At 40.9% G+C, this 20,615-nt stretch overlaps 1 protein-coding gene across 4 annotated transcripts in view; it reads right to left on the reverse strand.

Annotated features, from left to right (window-relative positions):
• Nucleotides 1-20,615, reverse strand: part of ARID5B (AT-rich interaction domain 5B) — a 178,720-nt gene that overhangs the window by 34,609 nt on the left and 123,496 nt on the right. For all 4 annotated transcript variants that reach the window (XM_083614423.1, XM_083614424.1, XM_083614425.1 and 1 more), the window contains 3 exons: nt 20,422-20,534; nt 10,491-10,695; nt 7,121-7,173 (listed from right to left, as the gene is read on the reverse strand). In XM_083614423.1, coding sequence (XP_083470549.1) covers nt 7,121-7,173; nt 10,491-10,695; nt 20,422-20,534 — 371 coding nt within the window. The remainder of the gene's footprint in view (nt 1-7,120; nt 7,174-10,490; nt 10,696-20,421; nt 20,535-20,615) is intronic.

Raw genomic sequence — 20,615 nt, forward strand, 5'->3', positions numbered from 1 at the left:
CGCAAAGAACCAAGGGCTCCTGGCACACAATATCCCACCAGATCTAGAGTGCATGGGGCACAACTGGCAAATCCAAGACTCCCATATGGGGAGGTAAACACAAGATGGCTGATCTACAGACCCATTTATGCAGACACCACAGACAGAAATGGGCACAGTGGCGCAACAGGGCAGATTAGCCAAGACGCAGGCATGGAACAAGAACATTGTGTTTTGATTATCCCTGGAGGTTGAAATCGTTCTTGCGGTAGGTACGAGAGAGTGTTCATTCAAGCCCACTATGGCTCAGAGAAATAAAGTGACAAGGAAGTCAGTATCAACCCGTCTTAGATTCTGTGCCAAGCGTGACTAGTTTTGAAGATCAAGGTGGAAAACGGCTGTTTGGTTGTTCTCACTGCACTTATTCAGTTAAAAGTGAATAACCTGAATGTAAATGCACACTTTTAACAGAATGGATGCTCCTCTCCCCCATCTGTGAGCATTACAGTTTAAGGTGTGGAAATGTTTAATAGAACACTTCTCTCTTTTTTTACTAATTCAGATTCCGTTTCTCTTGGCAGCCATGCCTGCTCTGAAATCAATAGGCCAGCACTACTTATTTACCATAGTGATTATGCTAAGTTATGCTGACGTGGTGATGAAAGACCCAGTTCCTGGAAGTCTCGACACCATGCCTTATTTAAATTTTTTAAAAATAAGGCCTAACGCCTGATGTCATAATCTTCTTAAAGGATATGAACGAAGCAAACTTTTTTTCTGGAAAGTTCAGAAATCCCTGCCACCATTATATTTAGGGCATGATTGCTGATAAATCGACACTAGACTTTCCTTCCATTAGCATCCTTTTAACAAAGTCTTCCCCCTATTTTTCCTTTGTGCTAGTGCGATATGGGGAGCAGACATACCGTCAGGATCCCTACCGCTGCCCCCTGCTGCTCTCCGACTATTCTGTATTCCACTCCAAACTAACACAGTGCAACTCTACAAGTCAAATTCAGCCCACTAGCCAAGTAGAGCATCACACCAGGGGCTCAGTAAGCTTACTGCTTTGCCGCTTGTCTGGAATTGCAAAAACATGGACTGTCTCAAACACCTGGCAGGCCAAGCTACTAATACTTGACTCCATTTGGTTTGATGGGCCACAAGTTGTGCTCAGCTGTTCTATACAAATTTCACTTTCATACTGGAAAATGCAGTATGCTTCCAACTGTTGTTTAAAGTTTGGACAACTTATTGCTAGATAAAAGTGTCATTTTCCTTCTATCGTAAAAGGCTTCTTCAGTGCAATCTTTGCTCGAAGCTGCAATGGAAATGCCAAGCTCATATTCTGTCTTCCCATATTAATACAGACAGTAACCCATTAATTGAAGTGCTATTGTAATGTTTCCCGGTTTCCACTGCAACTACCACCAAAGAACAGTGAACTTTATCTAGGTCAGGCATGGCCAAACGTGGCCCTCCCAATGTCTTGGGACTACAGTTCCCTTCATCCCTGACCACTGGTCCTGTTAGCTAGGGATGATGCGAGTTGTAGTCCCAAAACATCTGGAGGGCCAAGTTTGGCCATGCCTGGTCTAGGTGATCAATGTTCTTCCCATGGTTAAATTTAAGTAATTAAAGTGTGCCTTCTGGGAACCTGGTCATAAAAGACTATAAAGAGAACACCACCTGTAATGTTCATTTTTGATATTTGATTCAAGACAATCTGTTCTAATTCATGTGTGTCCCTCTGTTTCTGCTTAAAGGTGCAACAATATTTGCACAGGGTATCTGTAGCAATGGAAGGGATGCCAAGGTCATCCAGTTCAACCCCCTGCTATGCAGGAATCTCAACAAAGCATCCATGACAGTTGGCAATCCAACCTCTGCCTCCACGGAAGGAGAGTCCACCACCTCTCATGGGAGTCTGTTCCACTGCTGAACATCTCTTACTATATGTTATTTAAAGATTTGTTCTGAGGCCGTAGCTCTCAATCATAACAGCTGAGACTTGCTTAAAGCTGTCAGTCTCTCCACAGAAAAAGGAATATGACAGAATAGAATGGGTTCAAAGCCTACTATAATTTAAATTTCCCCCAAAGAGCAATCCGGGCAAGTTTGAAACAGGTGGGAATTTACTGTGTTAAAGAATCACCTGAGTCTATGTCTTTGGATTATTATTATTACCTCTGCATTTTCTCAGATTTATTGGGATGGATCTAATTAAAATCGGGAAACGTTATAGCCCATTAGAGCTACCCTGCTCTGCAAGGGAGGCTCCACTACTTTCATCTTTAAGAAGAAACTTATGTGGATGGTTTTAAATGGCAGAAGATTAAAACAGAAAAGGGGCAACTCTGAAAGAGAGAGATACTAAGATGGTATAAGTGGGGCCCTGCAACAAAATACTGCAATCTGTAGTCTTACTCTTCAGGGATCCAGCCATTCCATTCATAGCTCAGATGGTGGAGCATGAGACTTTTAATCCCAGGGTTGTGGGTTTAAGCCCCACCTTAGGAAAAAAAATTATGCATTGCAGGGGTTTGGACTAGATGACCTGCATAGTCCCTTCCAACTCTACAGTCCTATGATTCTATGATTCATTCCACCCCACTCCCCAAAGCAAATCAGCATTCCATGCCAACTGAGCACAGTCAGCCACCATTGAGCTGTTTGGCGTCTCCTCACCTCCATTTGGGTGTGGGATGGTCCAATTCCAGCTACATTAAAATCTCTCAGTTTAAACTTGCTATGAACTGGATCAGCTCTGTACTGTAACATTTTGACAGTACTGTGACTGTACTGACTGTACTGTAACATTTTGACAGTAGGGGAATATTTCAATGAACACACCTTCATTGAAGCTTATTACTTTTATTATTATGGTCAACTTCCTCACCACTACCCATGACTCTTATCAGGTGACGCCATAACGATAGGCCTATTCAAGACAGTGAAAGATGTAGCTACATAAGAGCATCTCCAAGACATCCATAGCTAAATGGATTCTCCATGACCAGATGCATTATGGACACCTGGCTTGATCAACTAGGGCAATTCTTATGTACACACCACACCTCAAAACTCTGTACAAGTAAATCTGACAAACTGCAGGTATAGCCTGATACCCCACTAAAGAGCAAGCATCTGTTGAGTCAAAAAGCAGACACAAGCTAATGGTATGCAATTAAGATCGTGCAATGGGGTGGTTTCTGAAACAGAGAACACCTCCACGGCCAATGCAAATTCAAAAACGAATCTTGGGGGCAATCAGAATATTGTTGGAAATAGTGTCAGTATAGATATCATTTGATTTAAAATGATGAATGATGCCCAGGAGCCTGATTCTGAATCTAGTGTAAAGGCTTTGGGGGAGAGATGCCTCCAGTGTGACAGTATTACTTCCAAAACACTGATTTCATGTTAACTCTGAAGGAAATAAGGCATTTACTCTGAGTCATCAGGAAAAACCGCTTTTCTCTATTGTTTGTATTTTACATCTGTCTCCAGCCTGTGGCACATCCATTCATTGGAAAATGAGCTCACATGTTCAAGTTAAGAGATAACCAATGTTTAGTTGGCAATAGCCAACCTGAGCCCCCATCTTGACTCCCACAGCTGGACAACTGCCTGAGGCAATAAATCAGACATCATGGACCACTGTCATCTACAGACATTTGGCAGTCCCCGTTTCAGACATTTAGGTTATCATGCACAACTATAATTCCCAAAAGCATAACACTATCTAAATTCAACTAGAATACTTAAGCAGCTCATGCCAGCAAATGTTGTTCTGAATTCAGAGCGCCACAATAATTTTGTAACATACAGAAGGCCTCAGGAAAAGCAACAACACCAAAAGATTTTTGACCCTTACGCCTAAACAACAAACAGAAAGGAGTACACCGTATTTTTCGCTCTATAGGATGCACCTGACCATAGGACGCACCTTGTTTTAGAGGGGGAGAAAAAGAAAAAATAATTCTCCCCCTCTCTGCTCAGCGCCCCTTCAGCGAAGCGGCAGGAGAAATGGAGCCCCTTCAACTTCTCCTCCTGCTTAGCTGAAGGGTCGCTGCGCCTTAGCTGAAGGGGCACCTATCCTTCAGCTAAAGGAACCCAAAGCCTCCGGAGCACAGCGGGAGCTCCTGCTGCGCTCCGGAAGCTGCAGGCGGCTATCTTTGAAGCCTGGAGAGCAAGAGGGGTCGGTGCGCACCGACCCCTCTTGCTCTCCAGGCTTCAGTGAAAGCAACGCGAAGCCTCCGGAGCGCGGCGGGAGCGCTCCCACTGCACTTCAGAGGCTTCGCGTTGCTATTGCTGAAGCCAAGGAGCCTGCATTTGCTCCATAAGATGCATACACATTTCCCCTTAATTTTTGGAGGGGAAAATGTGCGTCTTATAGAGTGAAAAATACGGTATATCAAACAAACAAACAAACAAACAAATGTGGGGTGTGAATTAGGAGTATATGAGTACCAATGCAAATCTGCCACTTGGATCTCTATCAGGTGCATGCTGAAGTGTATCCAACACTTCTTATCTGAATTATGCTGGAAACTAACGGGCTGCACATGCACTAGGTCTCCAGAGGCACCCTTTCAAACTAGGAACCCCTTCTGCCCCACTAAAAAGCTGTTGCTGACAGCAGGAGTGCCACAAAACAGAAGGGAAAATGTAGGCATCAGAATCTTGTTCAATCTGTGTACATGCAAGAGTGGTGCTAGTATCAGCACCCTGTATCCTCTGCCTCATCATTCCTGCTCAGATCAGGGAAGCTTTCTCGTGTGCCTGCTTTAGTTGAATTGTTTGCAGCAGAACATGAACTGCTTGCTGGCTGGGCAGACAGCCCCTTAAGCTTAGTTTGGTCAAAGTGATGAAAGCTTAAATCAGAACTGCTAAATCCTGCGCATTATGAAATCTCAATTTGTAAGTTTCACTCTACTGGAAAGAAGAATGGCTCAAAGGTTGTAATATGGTGTGAAAAATACAATGAATGTGGCATTTAAGGAGAAAACTATAGTTTTACATTGGATAAGCATGATGGAGGTTAACAAGTTATGCAACATCTGGGAAGAGGGTTTATACAAATATTTTTAGCCGTTTTAATAGACTAAGGCAGAAATCCTTTCAGGGAGAAAGTTGCATTGAACACATTACATAACATGGCACCCCAAATGGCCAGATTGTTAGAAATAACTTCAAAGGCTATCTTGACTTCTCTTTGTCACTACTCCATATTTTATCTTACTTTGCTGCTGTTTTTTTGTGTGTAAACTGCACACTTATTTGAATATAAAATCTGGAACAATGTAGGGGCCAAGATTTAAGATTTGTCATTAACTTGATGGCTCCAACTTAACATTACTTGCCTAATTTCACTTTCTAATAGCATTTGCCCAGAAGTGTTGGAGAAAAGCAAATAAAATTTCCTTCTTATGAGCTTCTAGCTAATGCATATGTTACTTTAAACCACAAGAGAGCACTGCTTCTCTAGCAATCTAGCCAGCACTTGTTTGTAACTCTCTGTCTAAGTTAACTCTAACCCTAAAAGCTGAGCCATTTTTCTCTCTCCCAACTTGTTGAGAAAATATGTCTTCTATTCTCTCTCATCTCTACTGTAAATAGTTCCTGCATGAATAAAGCCTTTGAACACCAAAAACTGTAACAGAAGCGGAACTTTCCAAAGGTTAGCACATTGGAATCCTATACATCCTTACTTCAAAGCAAAACTCAAAGAATACTTTTAATGCTTGTATTATCAGCTGATTGGCAAGACTTTTTTTTAGCCTTCCTTAGTGCTTAAATAAGAAGTTCTGCTTTAATTTTATTATTGTTGTTTTAGTATATTTAGTTTTTGATGTTTTCTGTAAATTGCTCAGAGAACAACAGCTATTTGGTGTACCCAATGTAGTGAATAAATTTAAATAAATTAGAGTTGGGTTAACTCCCAAGTAAACAAGCACAGAATCAGGCACTCAGATCAGATGCAAACCAAAGAAAGTCAAGTAAAGCTACCAATACCTGCATGTGATTACTATTTCACAACCACAGATATGTTAGCTAACTGCACAGGCATTAAAATGACACAACAGGCTTTGTTCTATGGGACAAATACCAGAGTGATTACATTTCAGCTTAAATTAATTTCAGCTTTTGTGTTCTCTGTTACTTCATTATGGAATAGATGCAGCCCAGATTTATACTCAGTGAACAAAGCAAAACAAATAAATATAGCTAGCTAGCTAGCTATTTAAATATGTTTTTTGCATTCAACTGTGGCAGGAAATGCACAACCTAATCTGAGCATTATGGGCTGGGGAAATATTCCCAATGACGATCGTCTTATGTCAAATGGGCTTTATTGCAGATGCCATCTTTATATGCCATATTAAAGCAGCTCTTTCTTCTCATTTCAAGATCTTAATCGCAGTTTGTTGCTCCAACGTTTTATTGGTTTGGAATACATGCTGTAAAATCCGCAACCATCAAATTTCCCTGTGAGCTAAAAATAAAGTGGCCATGTCAGATATGGTTAGCTGATAAAAAGTGTCAGAGTATTCCGCTTCCCTCCCCCCTTGCCTTTATACTTTGGATAACTTCCTGTTTATGTGGCACTGACCCTTGTCTAATAAAGATCTTTTACTATTCACAGTAAAGAAAGATACTGCACCAAGCTATTTCTTAATGGACAACGCTGATTACTTTTGAAAGCATTTAATACATTTCCCATATTCCAACATGAACAGATGTCAGGGACTATGCCAAGTGAAATTTCATTTTATGCAATCTTGGCTTGTTGTACAAGAATAGCCCTTTCTCAACATGGGAAAAAATTACAGACCCAACCAATTTCCTTGACAGGGAAGAGTTACACATGTTTTCCACTCAAGAAGTGTTTTTTTTCTTCTTCAACAAGTTTACAGTTTTGCCAAACCTGGAACTAATTGGGGCTTTTTCTAAAAAAAGGACCCAATAACCCCACTGTGTGTGTGTGTGTGTGTGTGTGTGTGTGTGTGTGTGTGTACTACATTGTTATTTCCTGTGTGTGTGTATCTGTGTGTGTTTGAGAAAAAGAAACACCACCCTAAACAGGGGAAAGCTAGATTACACATTTTTTTTCCATTTAAGTTACTTAAACACTTACTGTTTCATATCCTCCCAGTTTTTGAGCAGCTTGAAACATAGTCCAAAGGTTAACTGTTAGAGGGACAATAAGTATTTAGATAAGCATTGCATTAACCAACTTTTTTCAAAGAAATGCAAATCAAACAGTTTTTCTTTCACAGTGAAGCAAGAAGATAACAATCACATCTACGCACACAAAAAGGGGTTTTTTTTTGGGGGGGAGAAACACAAACAATCTGCAAATGACATTTACATAATTCAAAGAGTAAACATTGGCTTTGCACATATACCATTCCTTTCTTAAAATCACAAGGGAAAACATTTCTCTGAGATACAGTTACAGATATAAATTCACTTCCAGGGTATAAAACAAACAGCATAAAAAACAAAACACACGAAATAAGCTTTGCATTATATGTCCCTATATAGAACTAACATAGTTATTAGAAAGAGCATTATTTTCAAAATGTCATTTAGTTAATGTAGCAGGAAACTGGAGTGCATACACAAAGCAGTCCTTGATTAAACAAGTATTTACTGCCACTCAGATAAGAGACCTTGGCTGGGATCCAGAGATCCTCTTCCACATGAGGAAACAAGCTTCTACAAGTGGAGCAGCTCATTTCATCATGAATGTAGCCTGCAGGGTGAGGAATATCAAGATGCACCCAGAGCGACCGTATCTCCCATACAACTGCACCCCAGCTTTCTCAGAGTCTAATCCATCTCAAGAGGTCTTGGTGCACATCTCACAGATCATGCACTGTCTTACGCGGACCTCCCAAAAGTGTTAGCGCTCCCCAATAGCCAGATGTGTTCCTTGCAAAGTCATGCTGCCCCTGCACTCGTCTATGAAACTCTTGAAAGTAGGGGAAGCCCTATGGGGAACTTCCACTGGCGGGAACATTTATAGTCCCATGGTCCAGATCCCAGGCATGGGTGTCTTGTACATACCATCTGCCACCAGGAGTGCATTGCCTGTTTCCTGCTATCATCCCTATTTTGCAACTAGCATAAAATGCACAGCTGTCTCTGCACTGGTTGTTTCAAACCATCCCTGCTGTTGATTGATGCTGAACTAAGTCTCTAATGGATCAAATTTGACTGACATGGTTAGATGGGATGGTTTGCAGAATTTTGGTTTACGCTGGCACAAATGCCCTCAAGCATCCAAAATACCGATGCTTGTGGACATTTCAGAATGCCTAACTAAAGCTTGATCCACTACAGAGCTGGCAAAAATGAATATCTTTAACATTTGAGCTAAGGAAGGGTGCAAATTTCATCATTCCATATGAAGTGGAAGCCATTTGTTGGCTATTGAACTCATGTCAAAGAGCTTAGCTAGAGAGATAGACATAAATAAATACATTTTGATGTGATTATACCTCCCTATATGATCATGACTTATTTTTAAATTGTCCGTATATCTGCACTTTAATCCAATTGTTTCTTTTAATACAGGTTTCCTTTTAGGTTTAAAGGGGGGAAAGGGGCCAAGCACTTTTAGAATCCTCTGTAATGAGAGAACTACAGAATGCAGTTAAATAGGTTTGACTGCATTTATTTTTTTGCTCCCTTTCCCCCATCAAAGAGCTTCTCATAATGGTGCTGTATGAATTGCCTCCAAAATATTACATAAATTATGGGTGTTCCCCAGGGAGTAGTACTCATTATTGAACCACACAGCACAGCAAAGAACATTCACTGTACTTATTCAGCAACAGAGGAATTATATTATTTAAACTGGTTCTTCCTACTCATGTGTTTACACATGTCAAGGTAGACAAACACAGCGAGTACTCCTGGCCATTATAGGAGCTGCTCAGTTACTCCTGAGCAATCTTGCTCTGAGGAAACACGAGGCACATTGCTGAATATCAAACAAGCCAGTTTATCTCAGCTACATGTTGCAGAATGATCTCATGGCAACGCTGGGAAATTGAGATCCAATAAATACCTGCTTTTAAAAATGTGCCTCTTTGTTAGTGACAAATAAGGAGGGGGGGAATTAACATTACACACACACACACACACACTACATCTCAAAATGTTCTAAATAAAAAGCTTCACTGAACCTTGCACTCTCCCTGAGCTATCAAGGGCTTTGCTCGGGCCTTGATTTAATCGGAATCAAATGCATAATGCAACAAAGCTGTTCATAGTACATTAATTTTACTTCTATTTCAAGCAGCCGGTTTTTCAGGCAAACATTGTAATCATTTTGGAGTTATATAAGTTTATAATGACTGCTAGAGGTCTGTTGCAATCAGTGTCAATTGCTATTAGGTATGTAAATTGTTATGTAAAACACAGAGGTTTGACATTCTTCATCAAAATAACATACACATTTAATCTGGGAAGATAGGTTTGAGAAAGTCATATTTCCATGTAAGGCATTCCTCCCTTTATAATAATTTAGATACCTTATAGGCTATTAAAAGCACACCTTTCATCGTTTGCGATGTTCATTCTTCCATGCTATAGAATGTTTATGCAAAATTTAATTACAGTTGCATGTTCTCTATCAATTGTTGCTTTTATAAGCACTGACTCAAAAAGGGCTCTTTCCAAAGCAATCCTTAGCATTGTGCTATGATGTCTTTAAACAGATCCTGTCTATTTTTATACTCTGTGACCTCCTTCACCTACTTTCTGGCCACCTTTAGATGCCTTCCTTTTATATCTGTGGGATCCCCCCCCCGAAGGAACATCTGGGTACAATAAAAGTATGTCGTATTATTAATTCAAGGGAAGACATTAGCTGCAGTATTTATCAAAAGGAGAGGGAGAGTAGGAACCTTTTTAAACATGCCAGGTTCTGATCGCAAGCAGTGTATTTTAAAACTATAAATTTCCACCAGCGGTTGCCCAAAACGAAGAGAAACTGCAAGATAGGGGGATGGAAAAATGTATTGGTGGATATAAACACTAGGACAACAACTCTCGTTTCAAAGGTCCCAGTGTGCATGTATGTACGTATGTGTTTTCCTTTTTAAGGTTTTTACTGGCTGACATACAAAGATCTACTCGTCGTGCCTATGGGAGCTTTGGGATACTGTTTCTCAAATAGCATCGTCCCCCCCCCACCTCCCAAATCCACACGGCAAACCACTTTGAAAACCGAGAAGACTTTTAAAAGTCATTTGCTTTATGGCATTGGTGGTGGGGTTTCTACTCAAAGGGCGGGAGGGGAAATCTCAATGCCTATAAAGCTCTGGATCCTGACAATTAGTTTTATAGTAAATGTACAATGCAAAAGAAGAGACAGAGAACTAAAGAGGGCCATATCTGTCCACAAAGTTGTCCCACCTTATCAAACCGATCAACCCCAGAAGCCAAACTGTTCTAAAATGTCAAACCAAAAATGCAATGAAAATTCTACTTACTCTGCTTAAAACCAAGGTAGGGTATTCGTTCAATTGGTGTTTTTCTTTCTTTCATATATTTATAAAGTGCCACAAGGAATGCCTGTTCATCCGCTCTGCATTCTTCACCTACAGAAACCTTTGATTTATCCTCGCTTGAGCCCTTTTTACAGTTGCTGTTGTTATTTTTGGTTTTGTGCAAAGGCAATTTAGCCTCACATTTTACCTGGAAGAAAAGAGGAGATGCCAGATTAGATCTTGAAAACTGCCTGCTCCAGCTTTCATTCCCATTTAAGAGATGACCCCCTTCTGCTCCATCACGCCCTCTCTTTCTCAGATGGCCAACAACAACATTAAAGCTCTTTCTCTGTGTTTTAGGTACAATATTTCAGAACTGTTGCATCTCGATTTCCCTACTTCCTTTGCCTCTCATTCTTGCCTCCACTCTGTGTTTGGTTAATTCTTTGGACAAGTCAAGAACCTAAAGAGAACATGAAGCCGTGTCTTCTCTCCTTTAAGTTACTGCTCTGTGGTTTCCTGGCCCAACCTCATGCCATTTGCTTTTTGAGTCTGCCCTGTTGTATCTAGGTCTCCATTGCAGCCTGCCGGATCCCTAGTGCTGCTCACCCCTTCCTTATACAGTGGTACCTCGGGTTACATACGCTTCAGGTTACATACGCTTCAGGTTAAAGACTCCGCTAACTCAGAAATAGTGCTTCAGGTTAAGAACTTTGCTTCAGGATGAGAACAGGAATCGTGCTCCAGCGGCACGGCAGCAACAGGAGGCCCCATTAGCTAAAGTGGTACTTCAGGTTAAGAACAGTTTCAGGTTAAGTACGGACCTCCGGAACGAATTAAGTACTTAATCCGAGGTACCACTGTACAGTCATTTCGTCCACCTGTCTCCATAGAATTGTTCAAGCGAGCTGTCAAGTCCAGACAAGGTGGGGTCTGTCTCTCTGCCACATGTATAGCGGTAGATACCTATTAACCACTTTTATATTTTGTAGTAAATATTACAAACCCTTGATTTTCACCCAGGGTGGAGTCTGTGCTCTATTGCTGTTTCCCTCCCCTTAATAATAGCATGCAAACTTGAATAAAATATTTGGCAGAGGGCAGATAAGCCCCACCCCACATAATTGATCACAAGACTCGGCACACACACTCCATTTGAATGGCAATGCCTATAAACTGGGGGGGGGGGGGACTGACCCTCTCAAATGTGTGTGTTGGTTTTTTTTAGGGGGGCTGAAGGGATATTGGCCTCTAGGAGTTGGCTCCTATGTTAGCACGTGTCATGACTCGGCTCAAGATCTTAAGAAAGATGTTTGGGTGGGATACATGTATTTGTGTGACCAAGGACACAGTGTCACTGAACAGACGGGGTGCGTTTTACAACAGGGAATTTCATAAACATTAGGCGTTTTTGAGTTCTGGGCACAGTACTGCGCCTAAGATTTCAGATTAACTTCCAAGAGATCACTGCAGCGTCAGGCAAGCTGATAGGTTCTGCCTCTCAGCTGGCCTTCTGGAAAGGTAGCGTTTCGCTCTCGGCGGCCTCAAAAATGAACGTAAAATTTTAGCTGCAGCTCATTCATTTTCAGCTTTATATTCTTGTTATAAAAAGTGTGCCTATAACCTAGGTTTAAGGTGCCGTTTAGCTCCTAGCTTTCATATCTCAGTTTCTAACACTGCCCCCAAACAATCCGGCCACTCTATTTGGAATATTTGTGACAATAGGTCCGGTGACGAACACTCTTTGCCCAACCTGATTTAGGTTTACTGGGCTACCAAGCAAAGGAAATAGAACAGAATGTCAATTCTGGCAAGGTTTATTTATTTATTTGGGAGACAAGTGACACAATTCTGGGTTTTCTTTTGTATACAAACCTTCCATAAAATGAAACTAACTGAATGTCAAGCCTCCATTATGCATTGCTGATATCAGTTTTTTTTAAAATAAATTTATTAGCTAGCCATGCTGCTTTGTAATGGTTTTGTAATTCAACCACTTGGGGTGATTGCATGTAATAAAACACTCTTGTTAGAGAAGATAAGAGTTGCATGATCCATTTTGGATATACTTTTTAAAATGGTTGCTATGTAAAAGAGACCTTTGATGACTACATAACGTAGCAGGAAAACGTCCCTCATATGCTCAGAACTGGAGCAGTGTTTCCATAAACAAAGTATTCAGTTTCAATGTCTTGGGGTGAGGCATGAACTGCTCTTGTTAAAATTGGACAGGGAGCAGGGTATATTAATTAAGGTCAGAGTATAAAGGAAACAGAAAATCTGCATGACTGCATTCATGACGCAAACGGCAAAAATAATGTCTTTAGATTTATTTTGAAAGGAAATTTCTAGTCCTCATGATTATGGAAAATAACTTTTTTTAAAAAAATGTATGTGCAGATACTACTAAAGGCCTTTGAAACTGAGAGATTCTTTTGGGGGGCATACATCAGTTCAGGAGGGACCCAATTAGCCTCACTGAAAAATATATTCAAGGATTGGTTTATATAAATGTTGTCAGATAGTTGTAAGTAAATGATTTAATCTCAGCCCATACGTATCCATGTATATTCACACAAACTGGGAGTCTTTCTCCCCAGCCCAGTATAAGCTCTGACCAAAACCTGAGATCTGTGAAGCTCTAGCATGAGATTTCAAACTGGTAACTCTAGTGAGCAGCTTATCGATCTGTTTGGAGCTTATTAAAGCTGTGAAGAAGGTCACTGTTATTCCCATTCAAAAAAGGGAGGTGCTGCCCTCACGATCCTTCATTTTAGAGTGAGGATTTGAAAATATGTCTCCCATGTTTAGCACCCCAGCCCAAACCTGTTTACACAAGGTCAGTACAACTGAAACCAGTGTGATATAATTTGATACACATGTTGGATTGAAGTGCAAAGCTGTAATTAAACACTCTCCCTTTCATGTATTTAAAAATATATCCTTATTACTCTTTTTAGATGGTCCAGTATTAGGAATAGCATTTTACATGTGCTAGTTTTGTGGGGAAAGGCATTTTTTTTTAAAAAAATCAGTGGTGTAACCCATGAAACACAAAACACCTTCTAATCTCTTATCAAATAACCCACCTCCACACAATGCACACTGTCTTTCTGGCATGCAGAGTGGGGTTTACCAATTTCATTACCTGGAAAGTATTTCTCATTTGAAGTTCATATTCCATCACATGTGTTTTTAATTGTAGACCAAAAAAATAAAATACAGTTTTTGCAACTAAGATTTACATACTGCTCCATCTCCAGAAAACAAAACAAAAGATTTGGATCCCTTGATCAGGAAACTTAAAAGTACAACTCCCTCCATCTATGTCCAGTCTTATTTTTCATACAGTTCAATAAAAACATCAATATACATGGACAGCTTAAATATACCCAGTAAATCAAGGTGGGAAATAACTAAATGAAAGAAAATTAACGTCAAGGCAACGTGTTCTGTATGACAAATGAGGTAATAACTGAAACAAAATTTATGAAAATATCATGTTCATTCCTTAATAGCAGTGATGTCAATATGTTCAAGGACATCAAATAGCCAACAGACTCCTCCAGTGCACCCATTTTACGTGAAATACTTGGCAGTCAATTCCATTTACTTCTGCTGGACTTTCTCCTAAGTAAGCATGCATTGACTCAGGCTGCATATTTTTGGATGTGGCCATTCCTTAACAAAATGACAAATGACTCTGATTGTATTTCCAGGGGCAAGCCTCATTTGCAGAAATTTACCACCGTGGGAAATACAATAGGAAATTGCCACTGTGACCAATGAATAACGTCGATTTTGGGGAGCCGGGAAAGAGATTGGTTCTGGCTTAGATTATGCCTAGTAAAAGTTCTGCACATATCCACAGTTTACATCATCAATGATCAGCATGTCTCCCAGAGTTCTTATTCAGTCTTCTTGGAATCACGTCAATAGGGATTTGCATGGTTTGGGCTATTTGGGTTATGTGGTAGCTGGAAGGCACAAAGCGCTGGACCAAGGCACGTACCATGGAAATTAAGACGGCCTCTTCTTGGCCACATTTTCTATACAGCACTCGGCTCAGTGTATCTTGCTGATAGCTGCCAGATCTCAATCTCCTCTTTATTATCTTTCACTACATATGGCGTTCGCTGAGTGTGCATGTAACCTTTATGCAGCCACTTTGAAGTAGAGATCTATATGCCCCCCTGTCTTTTGAACTCTTCCACATATATTTAGAAGGGTGGCTGGCAAGGGTGTTTAGGAAATTTAAGGCTGCAGCCGTAAGCACATTTTTACTGGGATGTCCCACTGAAATCACTTCCAAGGGAAAATGGTTGGGGACCATAAAAAGACCTTTGCCATGGCATAGTTTGTTGTGAGAGGGCATAGCTCACTGGCACAGCATCTGCCTTGCATCCATGCAGCCCCTGGCACAATTTCAGGTCACCAGGGTTAGTAAAGAGACTGGCGGAGGCCAGCCAGAATAACCAATAACTTGGCTAGGTAAGCATTGACCTGACTTTGTATATAAGACTGAAGAAATGACTCTGCGCAATAAAACTCTTTACAAGTCTGCCCAAACTTCGCCTGAGACCTTTGCAGCCCTTTTGCAGAATGCATTAACTGTGAGCTGTGCACAAGGTCGACTGCCCCCTTGTGGAGCGTGGCTTGATTCTCCTGCATCTCGGGAGAATAATTTCAGAATAAAGACATTTGTAAAAGCAGTGGCAACATGCTCTTGAAACTTGAGTCATGCGCCTGTCAGAATCATGAAAGGTATAAGTATATTAATGTTTACTTCCATCCTTAAATGTTGAGAGCCACCTGATAAATTGGAACCTGACAAATCACCTGATAAAAATACATAAAATAAATTCCATACAATTAAATATGTAAATTATCTACAGCCTTCACACTCCCATTTCCCTCATGGCCCTTTGTGGCGAACAAGTTATCTAGTTTCTCCCTTGGAGATAAAAACAGGAACTTTCACTCTTCCACAAATGATTTCTCCCTAACTCAATCTATTCCATATTGTATTCCTGAAGGCATAACCCAAGGACATCATTGGAAGAGGAAAGCTCATCGGTAAATGCAACAAATTTGTCTTACGAGAGCCTGCGATCCCCAAGCGCCACACTTGAGCTGCAGGAGAATAAAATACAGCTCTGTAATTCAGTTATAGTACTTAATAGGCTGCGCCAGCTTAGATATATTCAGACCTATTGAAACCAAACCAAATGCCTTTGTATGCTAGGTAATAAAGTTCACACAATTATTCGCTCACAGATAAAGGTAAACAAGCCGAATGAAACTGGAGTCCTAATAGCTTCATGGGTTGTGTGTGTGTGTGTGTGTGTGTTTTGCTCCATGACAGCTTTAAATATGACATTTAGAATCTGAGCAGGGAATATGCAGGATGTGTAGCCAAAATTCAGCAAGGACCATATGCGATGGCTTTTTAAGTCTTTGCTGTCATTTGCTTCCCATTTCATCTGCTGGGCTCCAGTAATATGCTCAACTGGGGGTCTATTCTGTATTGTCAGCCAATGCTGTGGACAGGAGGATCTTTTGCAGCAGGGGGAGGAAAGGCACAGGGGATATTCATGTTGGCATTGGGAGGGGCTCTGTACAATGCTATGGAGAGCCCAGTTAACACCACAGGCTCTCCGCATGGAAGAGTGGGGCTCAAACTGCTCCTTCCCTGTGGAATTACAGCACCACCCCTCTCAGTGTTATGCATAAGCCATGCATAGATAGCCATGTGTCCGAGAATGATAGCATTACTGGTCCAGAACTAAATATAATTTCATGATTCATTCAAGGATGCCATCAGCCCAAGTTCAAAAATCTTAAGGAGGCTAATGAATGATGCAATTCATTCATTCATGTGGTTTCTGTCCTAACTCTTTGTTACTAGGTGAACTCAAAGAAGGTTACAACATACTGCATTTAAAACAACAATTAAATAAGAATAAAACAAATACAAATCTGCAAGAAAACCACAATTAAACCAATCAATTACAATGTTTCTAACATGTTCCCATAAGCCTCCTGAAAGAACAACAAAATGTTAGCTAGGCAGTCTTCATAGAGGAAAGGGAGGTTCCACAATCATGAGACTTCCACCAATAAGAACCAGCTCCAAGACGTAACCAATTTCACGCTCAGTGGTAGGTGGCACATTGAGAAAGGTCTCCCAGTAAAAGATGCAGAGAGCTATGTGAAAGCAGGTATCTCTTCATGTTAACAGAGGGTGGGGCGCAGTTCACATACCATAAGAACAATATTAGTTTTGTGGTTGCTTTTAATGGTCCTCTGGCACACTGCTTCACGTGCAGAAGATACTCCACTTACAGGATGTTGAATTGTTTATGCCCATAGTTCATGAAGGGCAAATTGAATACGGCTGATAAAGAGTTTGCAAAATTCAACAAAAGTAGGGCATCTGCATAGCAGGATCTTTGAGCTTTTATGCACTCCACAACAATGGAAACCTGAGAAAGTCCCATAACATTTTATGGAGGTCACAAAGCTGTCAAACATCAAAAATCAGCTTTTTAACCAACACCTCTGTATAATGTGATACCAGTTCATCATATTACAAATAACTGAAGTACTAGCCACACCACAAGACACCAAAGACTGAGCAATGCAGAAATTAATGACAAAACCCTCATGATTTTACCTTTAGAACTTTGTTTGTGCCATCCCATTGTGTCAATATCAGTGAAATATCAAGGAGACAATGCTAATAAATCAATCGCAAGAAAAGTGACACAAAATACAACTCAAGACATTTGACCTCTTAAAGTCTTAAATTAATGGGCTCAACTCAAGACATTCAATTGCTTGGTTTGCACATCACAGTACGGTATGCCAAACTATGACTTACTGGAACTGTGTGAATATGTGGGCTCCTGGAGAGAAACTTGCAAATGCTTTTGCCTCTCCCCAAACCTTTTTACTCCCAACACAGCACTGAGCTAAGGGAAAGTTTAGTTAGCATGCTGTTTGAATCTGGGCTCTTAGTTAAGCTCTCTGCTCACTAACCACAAGCCATAGCCAAGATTTATAGTTTGGCTTACTGTGACGTGTGGAGTAGGCCAATGCAAAAAACACATACAAAACCCAACAAAACACCATAAAAGATTTCAGACATGAGGTTGGTTCCACAAAAGTCACCTGTATTTCCCAAATAATTCACCACATTTGGAAAGTTTTCTATGGTCAATTAAGTATTTTCTAGAACATGGAACTTTTCTTGGCAATGTTTTCTGATCCTTACAAAGCGTGTTCTCCCTAACAGAGAGCACGTGTTGCGGTTGGGGGAACAAGCCACCCTGCCGTTACTGGGCAGATTTGGTGAGGAACCCAATCCTTTAAGTGGTTAAAATTGGGTTGCTGGGGAGTTTTGATTGTTGCCAATTTGGAGGAGGGGTCAGAGTCTTTAAATACAGGGGCCAGACGTTGGACGTCCTCTTGGCCGTTTTGCACCGGATCAGACTGCCATTTGGCTTGTCCAAACTGCACAATCCAGAGGTGCTAACCTTTTCCTCCCCGACAGGGCTCCAAAGCTAAACACTTCTCACCCTGACCCCCCAACCCAGGACAGAGAAGAAAGGATTGAAAAAATGAGTATCTACTTTAATTCTGTATGCCACAAATCTTTTACAAGCTCAGGAGGCCTATATGAAAACAAAACTGGCTTCATCATACAATTTGGACAGGACAAATAAGAAGTGATTGAAGTAGCCATTGGTGTTTAAACTGCTTTAAATTTGTACAAACAAACTTGAAATGCAGATTGACACGGTAGCTAGTAAGGTAAAGGTAAAGGGACCCCTGACCGTTAGGTCCAGTTGCGAACGACTCTGGGGTTGCGGTGCTCACCTCGCTTTACTGGCCGAGGGAGCCAGCGTACAGCTTCCGGTCATGTGGCCAGCATGACTAAGCCACTTCTGGCAAACCAGAGCAGCACAAGGAAACACCATTTACCTTCCTGCCACATCGGTACCTATTTATCTACTTGCACTTTGACATGCTTTTGAATTGCTAGGTTGGCAGGAGCTGGGACTGAGCAATGGGAGCTCACCCCATTGTGGGGATTTGAACCGCCGACCTTCTGATCAGCAAGCCCTAGGCTCTGTGGTTTAGACCACAGTGCCACCTGCATCCCAAAGTAGCTAGTACATCACTGTAAATAGCCCACTGAAAGCCTCAGCAACAAGAGCTTTCAACACTTTAGAAATTTAAATATTTGAGCACAATAATGTTGTCTTCAAATTGCTATACATTCAGCCAGCCAACCAGTCATATAGAGAATGCACAAAATAATTGCTTGGTGGAAATACACTCCAGACTAGGTTCACCATGAAAGTACATCAGTTGATTTCTCTCCTTCTGACGGCTGGGACTTTGACATGCAAACTGATGGCTCACATTAGAAAATTCATGCAGAAACTGCTTAATTCTGCCTTCTGATAGGCATTAAATGCTGACGTGGAAACTCTTCTACAAGAAGCCCCAAAATAATGGCTGGTGCTTCATATTACAAACATAGCCAAGCGAGTTATCCCAATAGTTATCCCATTTCCAGCAGTGTGCATGGTCATTATACTGTACGTTGTGCCATTGTAACTGAAGTGATGGGAGGTGATATCTGGAGGGTTTCTGATGGCTCATTCATGCATACAAGTCACCACTTGATGATTCATCAGGTGATTAACATGTGCATGCAAACCAACCCATGGTAATCCGAGACCCATAGATAGTTCAAGCATAAGGAGATGTATTTAAAAGACCTTGTCCAGAATATTAACTTGCACTCTGAATTTCCATTTCAACTTTTCTAAAGACGAACAGCAACGTTATTCTAGGTAACATTTTTGTGTGTGTTCGCTGTAATCTGTTACTCAAAGGAAGTTCCCGTTTCATATATGGTTATTTTCAAATTATATTTGAGAGGCAGCTATGAAGGGCTTTGAGCAATTTAATTTTCAACGTAGTATACATGTTTGAATGTTGGACTAGCACGGGGGAGACCCAAGTTCAACTCCCACTCAGCCATGAGAGAAAACCACTCACTTAGGGTGACCTTCCACCTCAACCTCACAGGGCTGGTGATAAAATGGAGAACCACGTACACTGCCCTTCAGCTCTTTGGAGGAAAGGCTAGATAGTAATTAAAGAACCAAGTGGGGGTTTTTATATCCTTTTGTTACATGGAAATCACTTTGGGATCACTTGTGAAAGCAGTTTACAAATGTTTCAGATAAATCATACTGAAGGAAACTATGGTGTTCAAGATAGATAGGCTGTGCTGACTCCAGCTACAGAAATGGAGGCTTCTGCTCCTTGCCTTGCAGGCCTTTTTCCAACTGGCCTGGGTGGGCAGGGCCCTGACTGACTCCAGCTACAAAAGCTGGGGCTGCGTTGGGGTATTTTTTATGGGTTGTTGTTGCCGGGGTGGTGTTGTTGCTGTTTTCGATACCATTTTTTGTATGTTTACTTTAGATCTTATTATGATTTATGTGGATATGGTTTAATTTGGTTGTGTACCTTCTGAGGTTTTATTTATTGTTTTTGACTACTTTTGCTACATTTGTAATTATGTATTTTTTTCGGTTTGTAAGCACGCCTTGAGCATGGTTTTAACTATGGAAAGGTGGCATACCAATAACATGTCGTATGTGTGCAATTATAGTAAATCTCAACAGAAGTTTTAAACAAAGATTCTTTTCCCAAAGTGCTCCTGATAATGCAGACAAAAAAATGTAAAAGGGGGGGGGGAGAGAGAGGAAGCCCACCCACTCAAACAACTGCAATCCATATTGATTTTCATTTAAAAGAGAGGGAGGGAGGTGGGGGCAATCCCTACTTTGAAATGCTTTACTGGAAAAGAAAGGCAAAATTGAAGTTGGAGGAAAATTACTAAATGTCTTACCTTGGCAACAGCCTTGCCTTCACAATTATTATTGGAATCTTTAAAGCCACTGAGTGAATCTCTTCTCTGTGGGCATGACTTCTTTTTGCGTGGTCTGCCTTTAAGATTTGGCGCTGAAAACAAACAGGCAACAATTTCAGCACAATTTCTTACAAAGGGGTAACACAGCTGAACACCAGTTGAGCAGTCTTCAA

This window comes from Podarcis filfolensis, assembly GCF_964270895.1.
Source record: "Podarcis filfolensis genome assembly, chromosome: 5".
NCBI classification, from domain to species: Eukaryota; Metazoa; Chordata; class Lepidosauria; order Squamata; family Lacertidae; genus Podarcis; species Podarcis filfolensis.